Raw genomic sequence first — 13,324 nt, 5'->3', positions numbered from 1 at the left:
AATGTCTTGTACTGGAGTGTTAGCCAGAAAAGCAATAGTTGCTCCTTTCTTCCTTGTTGAATGCGCCCGTGGCGCCCCTTGTAAAGTTTGTCCTGCTTGCTTGTGGCAGAATTTTATGGCTTGTGCTATCTATCTTGAGATTGTGCTCTTGGTTACTGGTCTTCCAAGAAAACTTTTTGTAAAGGATACAAATAACTTTCGTTTTTCTGTATTCCTTAGTTTTTTCCACGTAATACAGGACTCCTCTTCTTGCGTCAAGTGTGTGCAAAGCGCCTTCCGCTTTGTCCTTTGGATTTTGAAAGAAACTTGGTATTTGTATACTCTGATTTATGTTAAATCTTGACACCACCTTTGGCATGCATTGTGGCTCTGTCCTCATGACAATCCTGTTACTATGCATTTGGAAGTAGGGTTCCTGTAGTGTTAGTGCCTGTAACTCACTAACTATGTAGGATGTTATTGTCACTAAAAATGCCGTCTTTTTTGTAAGCATTTGTAGTGTTGCTTTGTGTAGTGGTTCGAAAGGTGCTCCCATCATTTGCACTAGAACTATGTTCAGATTCCAAGTTGGTGCTGGTTCCATTTTAGGTGGTGCAATCCTCTTTCCACTTTCTACAAACCTTTTGACCACTTGTGAGGTGAAGAAGCTCTTCCCTGTTTCCTTGTATAAGCCACAATAGCTGCTAAATGTACTTTAAGTGATGTTAAACATAATTTACTTTCTAGTAAATATGTGAGGTATTTTAGCACTGTTCTTTCTTTTGTAATCTTTCTTGAAAAACGCTTTTGAAGACACCATTAGGTGTACCTTTCCGATTTTGCTGTATAACATTTTCTTGTTGTTGGTTTCCTAGCTTCTCTTAGAACAGCCATTGTGCTTTCTGGTAGTTTGAGAAGTGCAAATCCCAAGTCCTCAGGAACCATGCCGCTAGGCCTAAGCTTTCTGGTTCTGGATGAAGCACTTTCCCGTTTTGCATTGTTAGCAAATCTTTTCTTTTTGGCACTTTGTGTATTGTCCCTTGTGAAATTTCCATTAGTTCCGGGAAACATGTTTGTCTGGCCCATTGTGGTGCTATGAGAATCATTGTCATTTTGCTGATCCTGCATTTTCTGATCACTTTGTTCAGTAATGGTACTGGGGGAAAAGCGTATGCAAATATCCCTGACCAGTCTATCCATATCGCATTCCCTAGGGACTGGTGGCAAGGTCGCCTGGATGCGAAGTTTTGGCATTTTGCATTGTGGGTGTTGCAAATAGACCTATTTGTGGTGTTCCCCGTTTGTTGAAAATTCTTTGCACTTCTGTTTGGTTCAGTTCCCACTCATGGGATGATGTTTGTCTGCTCAGTCTTTCTACTTCTACATTGTCCTTTCCTGGTAAGTGTAATGCTAAAATGTCTACTTGTTTTGGGATTGCCCATCTCCAAATCTCTTGTGCTAGAGTTGAGTGCTACCGACTGAGTTCCTCCTTGTTTGTTTATGTAAAACATAGTTGTACTGTTGTCGGTTTGTATCAACATCCTTTTCCCAGATTGCTCTTTCTGAAAGGCTTTTAAGGCTAAAATTTTTTTTTTAACTTCAAGGTATTGATGTTTTACCGCATCCTGTGGTGCCCACAATCCCCTTACTTTGAGATTGTCCATGTGTGCTCCCCATCCTACAAGGGACACATCTGTTATGGTCACTGTTAGAGTTGGAGGTGTGAAAAATCTCCCATGTGCTAGGTTTGTTTTGTTCCACCATGACATCTCCTGAGAACTCAGTTTGTGACAACCACTAGATCCTCCCAACTCCCTGTAGCTTGTGACCATTGTGTTTGGAGCCATTCTTGAAATGGTCTCATGTGCAAACGAATATTGGGAACTAAATGAATGCATGAGGCCATCATTCCTAGTAATTTCCCCATGGTCAGATGATGCCCCTTCTGGTATAGAGGAGTCTCCTTCAATAGAGCGGATCTCCTTTTCTTGCTGGGGACTGCTTTCCATAACACAGAGTTTATTTCTGCGCCCAACACCTGCTTGCGTTCCGGTTCTATTGATGATTTTTCCCAGTGTATGGAGAAACCCAGCTGAACTAGTGTCTCTATCACTTGTATATGCTGTTTGCATAGGCTGTAGAGTTTGCTCTTACTAACCAGTCGTCTAAGTAGGGGTAAACATGAATTCCTTGCCTTCTGAGATGTGCTGCTACTGCAGCCAGGCACTTTGTGAATACCCTTGGTGCTGATTTTAGACCGAAAGAAAGTACTTTGAACTGGTAGTGTTTGTCCACAACAAATCTTAAGTGTTTTCTGTTCATTGGGATGTGTAAATACGCATCCTTGAAGTCTACTGTTGCCATGTAATCTCCCCTTTGCAACTGAGGTAACCCCTCTTGTAGTGGAGTCATCTTGAATCTTTGCGTTTTTATAAACTTGTTTAGAAACCTTAGGTCTAATATTGGCTGTAAAGTACCATCCACCTTTGAAATTAGTAAGTATGTTGAATATACTCCGTTGTTCTTTTCTCTGTGAGGTACAGGTTCTATTGCATGTTTTTCCTGAAGTTCATTTACCTCTTTGACTAGGTGAGATAATTCTTCTTTTGAATGTGTCCTTTTCTTTGTCCTCCTGTGTCGAGGCTGTTTTGTTAACCCTATACAGTAACTGTACAATGTTTAGAATCCATTTGTCAGTGGTTATTTCTCTCCACTTTTGTTGGAAAAGTCTTAGTCTGCCTCCTACAGGGGTGGTATGTTGGAGGAAGTGTAAACTGGTTTTCTTTGTTTTGGTAACTGCTTCTTCTTTGTGTGTACTCTCACTGCTGTTGATTGCAAGTGTACCTTCTTGTGAGTGCAGTCACTTGGTCAAAGTTTGTTGTCCACCTCTTTGTGGCGGACCTCCCCCACGGTGACACACTCGAAAGGATCATTTTCCTTGATATTGCCAGCTTTGTTGCTGTCCCTGTTGTGTGCCCTGGTTTCCAGCTTGGTATGTCTGCTGGTAACCTTGATGTTAGGTAGTAGGTTGGTGTGTACTTCTCCCCGCTGGTCTTCTTGTGCCTCTACGCATGCCTCTGAACTGTCAAATCAAATCAAATTTATAAAGTGCATGGCTGCACCAGCTAGTGCGTCCCCGCGCTGCGACAAGAGCCCGATCCAGGCAGAGGATAAAGCAGAGAGTTGTCAAACAATAGTTACCAGATGGGAAAAGCCACGTCTTGAGCTTTTTCCAAAAAATAGTCTCCAATGATTCCAGCCGGAGCCCTATCGGAAGCTTATTCCAATGAGAGGCCGCTAAAAAGCTAAAAGGAGCGCCCGCCCATCCTGGCTGTTCTGATGATTGGGATGCTGACCTGACCGGTCACACTAGATCTTAAACCCCGCGTGGGAACATTCGGGGTGAGAAGGTCATGCAGATAGGAGGGGCCCTTCTTCTGCAGAATACGATGACTGACACACACAGCTTTAAACAAAACACGTTCCCTCAACGGGAGCCAATGCAGGGAAGCCAGGGTCTTGCTGGATGAGGCTCTCCTCAGGAGCATTAAAACGAGACGCGCAGCCGTATTCTGAATGCGCTGCAGTCTCTGAACACATTTAATATTCGCTCCTAGGTACAGAACATTCTCGTAGTCCAAAAGAGTGTCACAAGGGCGTGGACCATCGTTTTTCTTGCTGAAACCAGGAGTACATCTAGGGTCTTCCGGAGAGTGCGCAGGACCCCAACACAGTTTCCCGTCACTCGCCTGGTAGGAGTTTCAAAAGACAGTTTGGTGTCCAGCCACATCCCCAGGTTCTTCACCTGGTCCTTAGGTGATGGAGTTGGGCCCAGGGTTTGAGGCCACCAAGCAGAGGACCAGATCGAGGGGGCCTTACCTATCACTAAAACCTCTATTTTATTGCCATTAAGCTTGAGGCAATTAAAGGCCATCGAAGACGCCAACTCCTGAAGACACATTGAGAAGTTTAAGGCTGCCTCCTCAGAGTCTTGGGTAAGAGTCACCACAAGTTGTGTGTCGTCAGCATATGACGACACACTGACTCCATACTTCCCTACGACCTCTGCCAGGGAAGTAATGTACAGATTAAAAAGAGTCGGGCTAAGTATGTAGGGTCCCCATGGATCTTGCGCTTTCGTTGTTCTTCTTTAGTTGATTAAGCTTTTCATCAACCACAGTTCCAAACAATTGTTCTCCATTGAATGGTGAATTAATGATGTTGCTTTGCATTTCTGGCTTGAAGCCTGTGATTCTAAGCCAGGAGTCCCTCCTTTCCTTTATGCTAATCATCATTTGCCTGCTAGACGTTTCAGCAGCATCAAGGGCTGATTTTAAACATGTATTAGAAATGTTTTTACCCTCTTCCACCAGGTGGCTAGTTCTTTTCTGGAATTGTTCTGGTAGGTTCTGCAACAGTTCTCCTACCTCCTCCCAATGTTGGTACGCATGCCTGTTCAGCAATGCATTTGAATTTTCTATGCGGCACTGATTAGCTGCGCTTCTCTCCACCTTCCTTCCTACGAGGTCCATCCTCTTGCTTCCCTTGTCTGGAGGTGGTCCCACTGTAGTCAGTACATTTGCTCTCTTTCTTGCTGTTGAGGAAATGATAGAGTCAGCTGGCACTGATCCCCTGATGTATATAGGGTCTTTAGAGGAGTGTTTATACTTCTCTGCCCTTGGTGTTGTAGCCTTGCATGTAGCAGGCTCTTTAAATGCCTCTTTCCCCTAGTCCAAGACACTAGACAGCATTGGTAGAAATTGATTCCTGGATTGTGTAGGCATCAGAGTCTCTAATAAAACACATGACAGTGGTTTTTCTTCCTCTAATTGAAACCCATAGGTTTCTGCAGCCTTTTTAATCACCTGATTATACATGCCAATGTCATCTGGGGGTGATGGCCTCGAAGGATATGAATCCACAGCCTCCTCAGTTAATTCGGCATCGACATCTTGCCATTGGAGCTCTTGATTCTGCGAGTTCGCCTATTCAGCGTATGCTTGCTCGTCTTCCTCGACGTCTTCCCCGAAGAAGAATAAACCTTACTCCTCTTCTTCGATCTGTTCAGGGGTTCTTGGTGGTATTAGTTCTTCGGCAACCCTTTCGGCTTCTGCTACCCTTGTTGCGGCTTTCGAAGTCTTTTTTTGCGTTTAAGGATATTCGCCATTTCAGCTTTGAGCATTCTTCTCTTTTTCTCAATCTCAGCCGCGTGTGTTTCAGCATCGAGATTTTCCGTTTTTCGGCTGACGCCGAACCGGTCGTTGAGGTTCGTTTTGGTCTCTCTTCAACGCAGAGGCGTCCTTTTCCAGACTGTCTTTCGACGTCTTTGTTTTTTCGAGGACCTTTGCTGTTCCAGAGTCCTTATCCAAGGATCCTATGGTGTGTTTTTGTTTGGATGCAGCTACAGTCACTGAATGCTTCGACGCCGAGGATCCCTTTTGAGGTCTAGAGTCTGGTTTTCGAGACTCTTCTAGCTTTTTCGAGGTCGACAACTCTTACCTCCTTCGAAGTCTTCTTCTCGACTTCCACGACCAAAACTTCCCTTTCCTCGTCGCCTTCTGTTCCTTCGGCGACGTTATCTTCCTCCTCACTGGAGAGACCCAGGTCTCGCAGCGATGGCGGTGGTCCTTGACCTTGCATGTTGTAATTTGCTCATCGCTGCCTTTCTCTTACCCTCGTCTTAGGGGTGAAGCCGGAGCAAGCGTTAGTCGTCGCTTTGAGGATCCAGCGGCCGGCACAGGTTGCAGACAGGGTGGTGAGCCTTTTGTGCGTTTTTGTGGTGGCAGTTCTTACAAAAGTTGAACGGCGTCTTGTCCATTACCGCGCCCAGGGAGCCCCCTGCATGCGCATTCTCCGATCGTCGACGAAGTTCTCGATTTTTTTCCCCTTCGTCGAACTGCGATCGTCTTAGATTTAAAGTTGGAAATGGAAGACACCTTTTACCGATTTTCTTTCTCTTCTCTCCGATTTTCCACATTTCTTCTCTCCAATCTTGGGAGCTTCACAGTATCGATCCAGACCCAAAGGCTGAAAAAAAGAATCTGAAGATGGCTACCAAAAGGAGGAAGCTTCCGGAGTAAGCCCGTCGACGTCACAGAAGGACAACAAATGGTACTACGACGTCGACGCCCACCAACTAAAAAAAAAAAAAGAAGAAGAAATACAATTCCGGACCCAACTACTAGATGGTGGAATAATGCACAGCATAGTGAATCCAGAAAAGATTCATGCGGCAAAACAGCAGCTTTGATCCTCCAAGACCTCTCGGCAGCCTTAGACACCATATCCCACCACACACTGATCGAAAGACTCCACCGTATCGACATCCAAGGGGACGCCCTCAGATGGATCACCTCCTTCCTCACCGGAAGAACCCAGAGGGTCCACCTCCCACCTTTCACCTCTGAACCCAAGGTGATCACCTGCAGTGTTTCCCAGGGCTCATACCTTAACCCCACTCTCTTCAACACATATATTCACCCACTGGCCAACATCGTCATATCCCACGGTCTCAACATAATTTCCTACGCAGATGACACCAAACTAATCCTATCACCCATAGACAACCCCACCACCATCAGAATCAACTTCCACAGATGCATGACAAACGTCACTGACTGGATGAAGAACTACCTCACAGACAAGACGGAAGTACTTATCTTTGGCAATAGCAGCAACACATGGAAAGACTCCTGGAGGCCATCAGACCTAGGACCCGCATCCACTCCCTCTGAACATGCCAGAAACCTCGGAATCATCACTGACAAGCTCACCATGAAATCACAGATCACCGCTGTCTCCTCTGCCTGCTATCCACTCTGCGCATGCTACGTAAGATCTTCAAGTTGCTAAACCCCTACACATGAGACGCACCATGACATAGGCCCTCATCAGCTGCCGAATAGACTACAGCAATGCCATCTATGTAGGAATCGCCACACAACCTACAGAGACTTCAGATCATACAGAACGCTGCAGTCAGACTCATTCTCAGGCTTCGCCGACTAACTCACTTCATGCCCCACCTCAGGCAACTCCACTGGCTCCCTGTACAGAATAGATGACAATTCAAGCTGCTGATCCACGCACACAAAGCTCTACACAACCAAGGAACTGCTTACATTAACCACCGCCTGAACTTCCATCAACCACTGAGAAGACTACGCTACGCTTCCCTTTCAATTGCCCATACTCCCCGCATCTACCAAAACAGAAGTGGAGGATGCTCCTTCTCCCACTTCGTAGCAAAGATAAGGAACAGTCTCCCTACGCACCTCCAGACCATCACCTCACTTATGGAATTCCGATTGGCCTTCAAGATCTGACTGTTCAAATAAGCCTCAGGGACCTGCAAGTGCCTGGATACCCTATCGGGTGATTAGCCAGCCTTTATATATCCTGATCGATTTGGAGGTTTGGCGTCAACAAAAGGTGGTCTACGACTGCCTGGGATGAGCAAATCTTTAAAAGCCAGTCTCCTGGTGCTTGTCCATGTTGCAGAGCGACTTGCCTGTTAACTGGTGGTCTCGAACATAGTTTCGCCCAAATGGCCAAGAGGGCATCTGTGAGGGCCTCATTAAATGGTAACAGAGGTTCTGTAGACGCCTGACCTCTGTTAGAACATTAGTCTTCACATTCATAGTAGGTGGGCTTTCTTTGGTGCCAGTGCCAGGTGGAGGAACAAGGTGAGTAGCTGGAGAAGTATTCAGAATACTGGCATCTTGTGGTTGTTGCAAAGGGAACCAATGCAGTGGGTGGCTCTGAAATCAAAGTTGGCACCAGAACCGGTGCTGAACCAGAAGCTTATTTTAAAGGCACAAATACCCTGATAATCCTTGGTGCCAGGAAACGGGCAAGAGGGAACCAGTAAAGTGTCAAAAATGCTCATTATGTCCTCCCTAAATTCCTCTAATTGCTGTGACGTCGCAGACGGACACGGGTGGATTCGGATTATTTCAGGATAAACTGCAATAGAGATTAGGAGCGAGACAGAGTGGAATGTGGATGCCCTTGTGCCCTCTCTGGAGTCAGAGTGGAGGGAAGCGGCAGATTCCGACTGGATTTCTTATGTTGCTTCTTCTTCAACTTACGCAAAGACTGACTGTGATGATGGTCTGCAGCTGGAACAGGACCTTCCTTTTGACCTATTCACTATATGACTGTCCGTCTTCAGATTTTTAGCGACATACAGCCTTGCCTAACAGTCCTGTACAGTATTCTGATTCAACTGGCCACAATGAATATAAGAGGCACGGAAATCGTGTTCCCAGGCAGCATAGACATATTTTGTGTCGGTCTGTCACAGACATCTGTTTGCAACAGTCCCTTCATGACTCAAAGCTTGTTGTCTTAGGAGGGAACCTTTCTCTTTCACACTGCAAAAAGTGTCTTGAAAGACCACGTTTAACTCCGGATCCGCTTCTAAAGGTGCAGTAAGAAAGGAATTGACGTTGGGGCATACGGGTGGCGCTTGTATATGGCTCCACTCACTACTTCCACAGAGAAACAATGTCAGTGCAAAGCAGCATGAATCCACCTACCGGAGCTCAGAAAACCTGCATTAAAGTGTTCAGATCCAGTCTGATGTCAAGGGAATTTAAAGGTGAGGAATCTGTGGTTAAAAGTATCCATCAGAAATAATATGTACATTAAAGCTGTAATTAACCAGGATGAGGAGAGCTGCAATACCAAGAGAAAGTCCATTTCAAAAGTATATTGCACTGTAGAGTAGATTCAGAAAGCAAAATGGAATCTAGTTGGGGAAAAACCGAACAATCACATCAAGCTCGTCTGATCGCTTTGCTATGGTAGTAGATAACGCAAAGGTCTTATAAAGACTAAAGAACACATTTCTAAATCTGCATGAGTATCATCTAAGTAAGTGTTTCTTAACCTTTTGACTTATGTGGAGCCCCACTTAATTACTGCTGGAATCCAGGGATCCCATTAACACATTATTGGAATTCAGGGATCACCAATTAAGACCACTTATACATGTGATGACTAAGAATACCCCTTAGCCATCGGTCTGGAGTTGTGTCCTTTACAACATAGAAAATCATTTGTTCTCCAACAATTCGAATTTCAATCTTCTAATGGAAGGATGGCTGTATGTGTTCTACGTTTGACCAGTAAAAGGTAAATTCTCCAGCACATCTGATTAAAACCTTAATTAATCTCTTTAACCAAGTGTGAGAAAGTGCCATCTTTCTTGCATGGTATGCCCCCACTTTTTGCTGAATTGCTGAATGTACTTTGACTGGGTGTGCCCTGGACTCCTGCCAATCAGGTGCCCTGGGCCTATGTTCCTTCCCTAAAACCCACAAAACCCAAATTGGCAAACCCTGGCCACATGTCAGCCCCTGGTAAATGGTACCCTAGGTACCCAGGGCCTTGTGACCAGGAAAGGCCTCTAAGGGCTGCAGCACTCATTGTGCCACCCTTAGGGGCCCTGTACCCTCACACACACACACACACTGCCTTTGCAGGATGGGTGTCTGGGTGCAAGACAAAACAAAGTCGACATGGCACACATCCCTGTGTGCCATGCCCATCAACTACACTGCCATGGCATACATCAGCCACCCCTCTAGCTGGTGTGGGCACATGAGCAGGAGCCCTGTGCCCCTACAGTACCCAGGTCCATTCCTGAGCACTGTAAGTGCAGTGCTGCCATTTAAGAGTACATGGGGCTGAGAGCTCGTCAAACACGAACTCCACAGCACCATAATGGCAACACTGAAGACTGAGAAGTTTGGTATCAAACTTCTCAGCACATTAAACCCACACTGATACCAGAGTGGGATTTAATGTACCAAGCACCCCAGAGGGCATCTTAGAGATGCCCCCTTAAACCTAACCTACAATCCACGTCTGCTCTGAGGCTGCCTAGGCTGCCACACAGCAGACATGTTGCTGGACCCCTGGGTGGGAGAGCCCCCTGCTCTCCTGGGCCTGCAACAATGCACATCCAGGGCGAGGTGCTAAATCTCCTCCCCCCAGGATGGGCAGAGGGAAGCTTCAAAGGCATGCCGCCTTTGTAAGCTTCCCCAGGCCACTGCAACCCCCCACTCTGGCGGGAAGTTTGGCCGGAAACCCCAGGACAGGGGATGTGCCAGCCTGCCAACCCCACCCCTCAGGTGGGGGAGGCGAGGTGAAGCACATCTCCGGGCTCTCGCCATCTTGAAGATGGGAAGCCCTACCCTATCAGGAGTAGGCTACTGCCCCCCTCCCACAGGAGAGAGGCAGGATAGGGGGTGTACCCACCCCAGGACAGGGAACCATTGGTCCCTGCCCTTCACCTACCTGTAACGCCCCTAAATCTAGTATTTATGGGCACCCTGAACCTTCCTTCTCCAGATTCTGAAATACAAAGAAGAGCAAGAAGAAAGAAGACCTGCCCTGCAGCTGCTAAGAGGAAGAAGACACCAACTGCTTTGGCCCCCAGCCCTACCGGCCTGTCGACCCTCGAACCTGCTCCAACCCGGCATCTCTTGTGGCCAGCAACCTCACAAACCCCGGAGGACCTGGCTACCTTTTGGCTCCAAGCACCTGGGACTCCCATGAGTAGAGGCTCTACTCAAAACCTACGTCTAATCCCTGGCTGCAGCCCAGAACCGCGAACCAGCTCACTCTGCACTAGCCAAAGCTGGCCAGTGCCGGAGTGAACAAAGACCACGAGGACGACCACACGGCGACTGTGACCCAGAGTCCGGCACCCAAGGATCTCCCTCGACCCTCCTGAAGAAGCCTGCAGCCTCAGAACAAGGTGCCCCCCCCTACCGCGATCAACAGAGGGTAAGATTTCCCGACACCAAAAAGCACCCCTGCACGCGGCGCCCCGCAGCCCCCTGTGCCCAATCCCGGGGTGCCTACCTATCCTCCAACTACCCAACTTACCTCTCGAAGTGGTGGTGGCACCTGAAGAATCCTCGTCCCCGAGCTTGCAGTCTTTTTCTAAACCGGAGATTTCGCATTGAAATCAATTGAGCGTCCGAAGGCTCAAAAGCACCCTGCACCCAGCCGCCCGAGTGGCCCTGGCAGTGCAACCTCTACACCTACCTACTTCCCCACTTGCCCTGAGTAAGTGACCAGGAGCCCAGCTCCCACAGCCACGTGGCTTGCTAGTCAGCAGCCACCAACCAAGGCCCCCCTATCCCTCATAGGATAACATTGGGCCTAACTCTCTGCACCCAGCCGCCCTAGAGTCGCTGAGGGTGAACCAACTGTACCTACCTGACCCTGGGGGACCCCTGAGTCTATGCCCAGAACCTCAACTCTGCCAGTCGAGTACTTACCTTTAAACCGATAACTCTATTTTCTTCATAGGGTAACATTGACTGGCTTTTTCCTGAAATTTCTCCCAAGTGTGGACTTTTCAAATCTTAAAATATTCTTTAAAAATCAGCCGAGTAACGAAAACGAAAATACTCACTCTTAGGTGAGCTCCCAGTGCTGGATCTTGGTGCCCAGCACTGACTCTGAAAAATACTTACAACTGTACTTACCAGTAACCCAATTTTCTCCCATAGGAAATCATTGACTGTTTTTCTGTGAGATTTCTTCTAAGTGTCAATTTCTACAATCTTTAACTATTCTTTAAAAATCGTGTAATATCTGAAAACGTAATTACTTACCTGTTTTGAATAAAGGTCCCAATACTGAGTCTAGGCACCCAGTACTGGATTACAAAAGTAACGAGAACATACTGTACCTGCAACTCGAATTTTCTTCGATAGGGAATCATTGACTGTTTTCTTTGAAATATTTTCTAAGTGTCAACTTTTAAAATAGCTACATTTTGTTTAAAAATCATCACAGTAATTAAGTCGACTTTCATCACTTGATTCTAAGTACTGACCCAGGACTGAATCTAGGATCCAGTCCTGGAATTCCAAAAGTAATCCGTTGCAAATAACTTGAAGTTTTCATTGAGCTCAATGCATTGTTGTGTTTAAAATAGAGTTGCCTATTGCAACCACTTGTAACGGTTTACAAAAGTCAATTGCATATTGCAAAAGTATTTATATAAAGCATCTCATTCTAAGAAAGTATATTTTAAATCCAATTGTTGGTTCTAAAATAAAACAAGCATATATTTTGTATATATAAACCATTGGCCTAGAGTTCAGTTATTGAGAGTGTGAGACCAGTTGCTGACTACGTGTGTACAACAAATGCTTTACACTGTCCTCTGATACTGCCTTACTGCTCGACCAAGCTACCACTTTAGAGAGTAAGGTTATATCCAACTTTAGCCTCTGTCAACCCTGGGGGACTGTGGACTCTGTACACCCTGTACATATTAAGCGACAGTATATACAGAGCCACTTTCTCACACCAAGGTCCTGCTTGAATGAGCCGTTTCGTTATTCCCCCAGCTAACACAGTTTGTCTAGACTGGTACCGATTGCTACCAAGAGACATTATCATCAATTAAAATTACTCACTTTTTCAGTCTACTTTCCCTGTTTTCAAATGGCTAGAAACCCCTGTAGCCGTGGCTAGGGGGTGAAATAGCATCTCTACACAAAAGGCAGTCTAAGAATAGTGATGAGACCAGTATGAGCAAACGTCTGAATTTGCCTTATGCCTGCCTCTTAAGTGGGGATTCACACAGAACAGAAAAAGGCATCTGAATAATTATTAGCCAGTTGCTTTCATACCATATACGTATACCCACAGATAAGTCAAGATTACATACAACTGGATACATTTTTAAAAATGTGTTAAGAGGTCTGAAGCGATAAGAAAGCAATATATTTACCTTGTTCAAATTTGAAATCTATGTATGTATACTGGTTCATTTCTTTCCTCCTTTTCCGCTTTCCACTCGATTCCGGAGACATTTCCTGCCACTTCTTAATTGCTTCTGAGAACGCCTGCAATCAAAAGAAAGTACACTTAGCACCCTTCAGAAAACACTAGCACTAGCCAGAGACACATACCGTTAAGAGAGAACACCATCATATGTTTGTTAAAGATGAGGCCTACATAGAAAGATGTAGTAGGTTGGTGCAACTTTAGGGTGACTGTCTTTGTTCTTTTTGCCACAACAGTACATACACTTTAGAGAGCCAACGGGATAGCTTGTAATGCAAGACATGACGGTCGGAACATTTTAACAAAGTAAGCAAATTAACTGTATTGAGATTCTTTTCCAAAGAAAAGTTTCTCTATCAGATTTTGCACCCTGAAACAATTTGGTGTTAGGGGTCTTCCAGAAATGGTAATTAACCAAACATTTAGCTGGAGTTTGTTCTGGGAAAAGGGGAAGAATTTTATGACTTTAAGGATATTCAAGGTGGATGAAAATGAAACAAAAATGTCAATATTAACAAAATCA

General features: G+C 45.8%; 1 protein-coding gene across 2 annotated transcripts in view; it reads right to left on the bottom strand.

Annotated features, from left to right (window-relative positions):
• Nucleotides 1-13,324, bottom strand: part of RNF216 (ring finger protein 216) — an 883,004-nt gene that overhangs the window by 574,080 nt on the left and 295,600 nt on the right. For both annotated transcript variants that reach the window (XM_085629139.1, XM_085629141.1), the window contains one exon: nt 12,746-12,860. In XM_085629139.1, coding sequence (XP_085485265.1) covers nt 12,746-12,860 — 115 coding nt within the window. The remainder of the gene's footprint in view (nt 1-12,745; nt 12,861-13,324) is intronic.

This window comes from Triturus cristatus, chromosome 10 (genome assembly GCF_964204655.1).
Source record: "Triturus cristatus chromosome 10, aTriCri1.1, whole genome shotgun sequence".
NCBI lineage: Eukaryota > Metazoa > Chordata > Amphibia > Caudata > Salamandridae > Triturus > Triturus cristatus.
The sequence above is the reverse complement of the archived record's forward strand: the minus strand, read 5'-3'. Positions and strand labels throughout refer to the sequence as shown.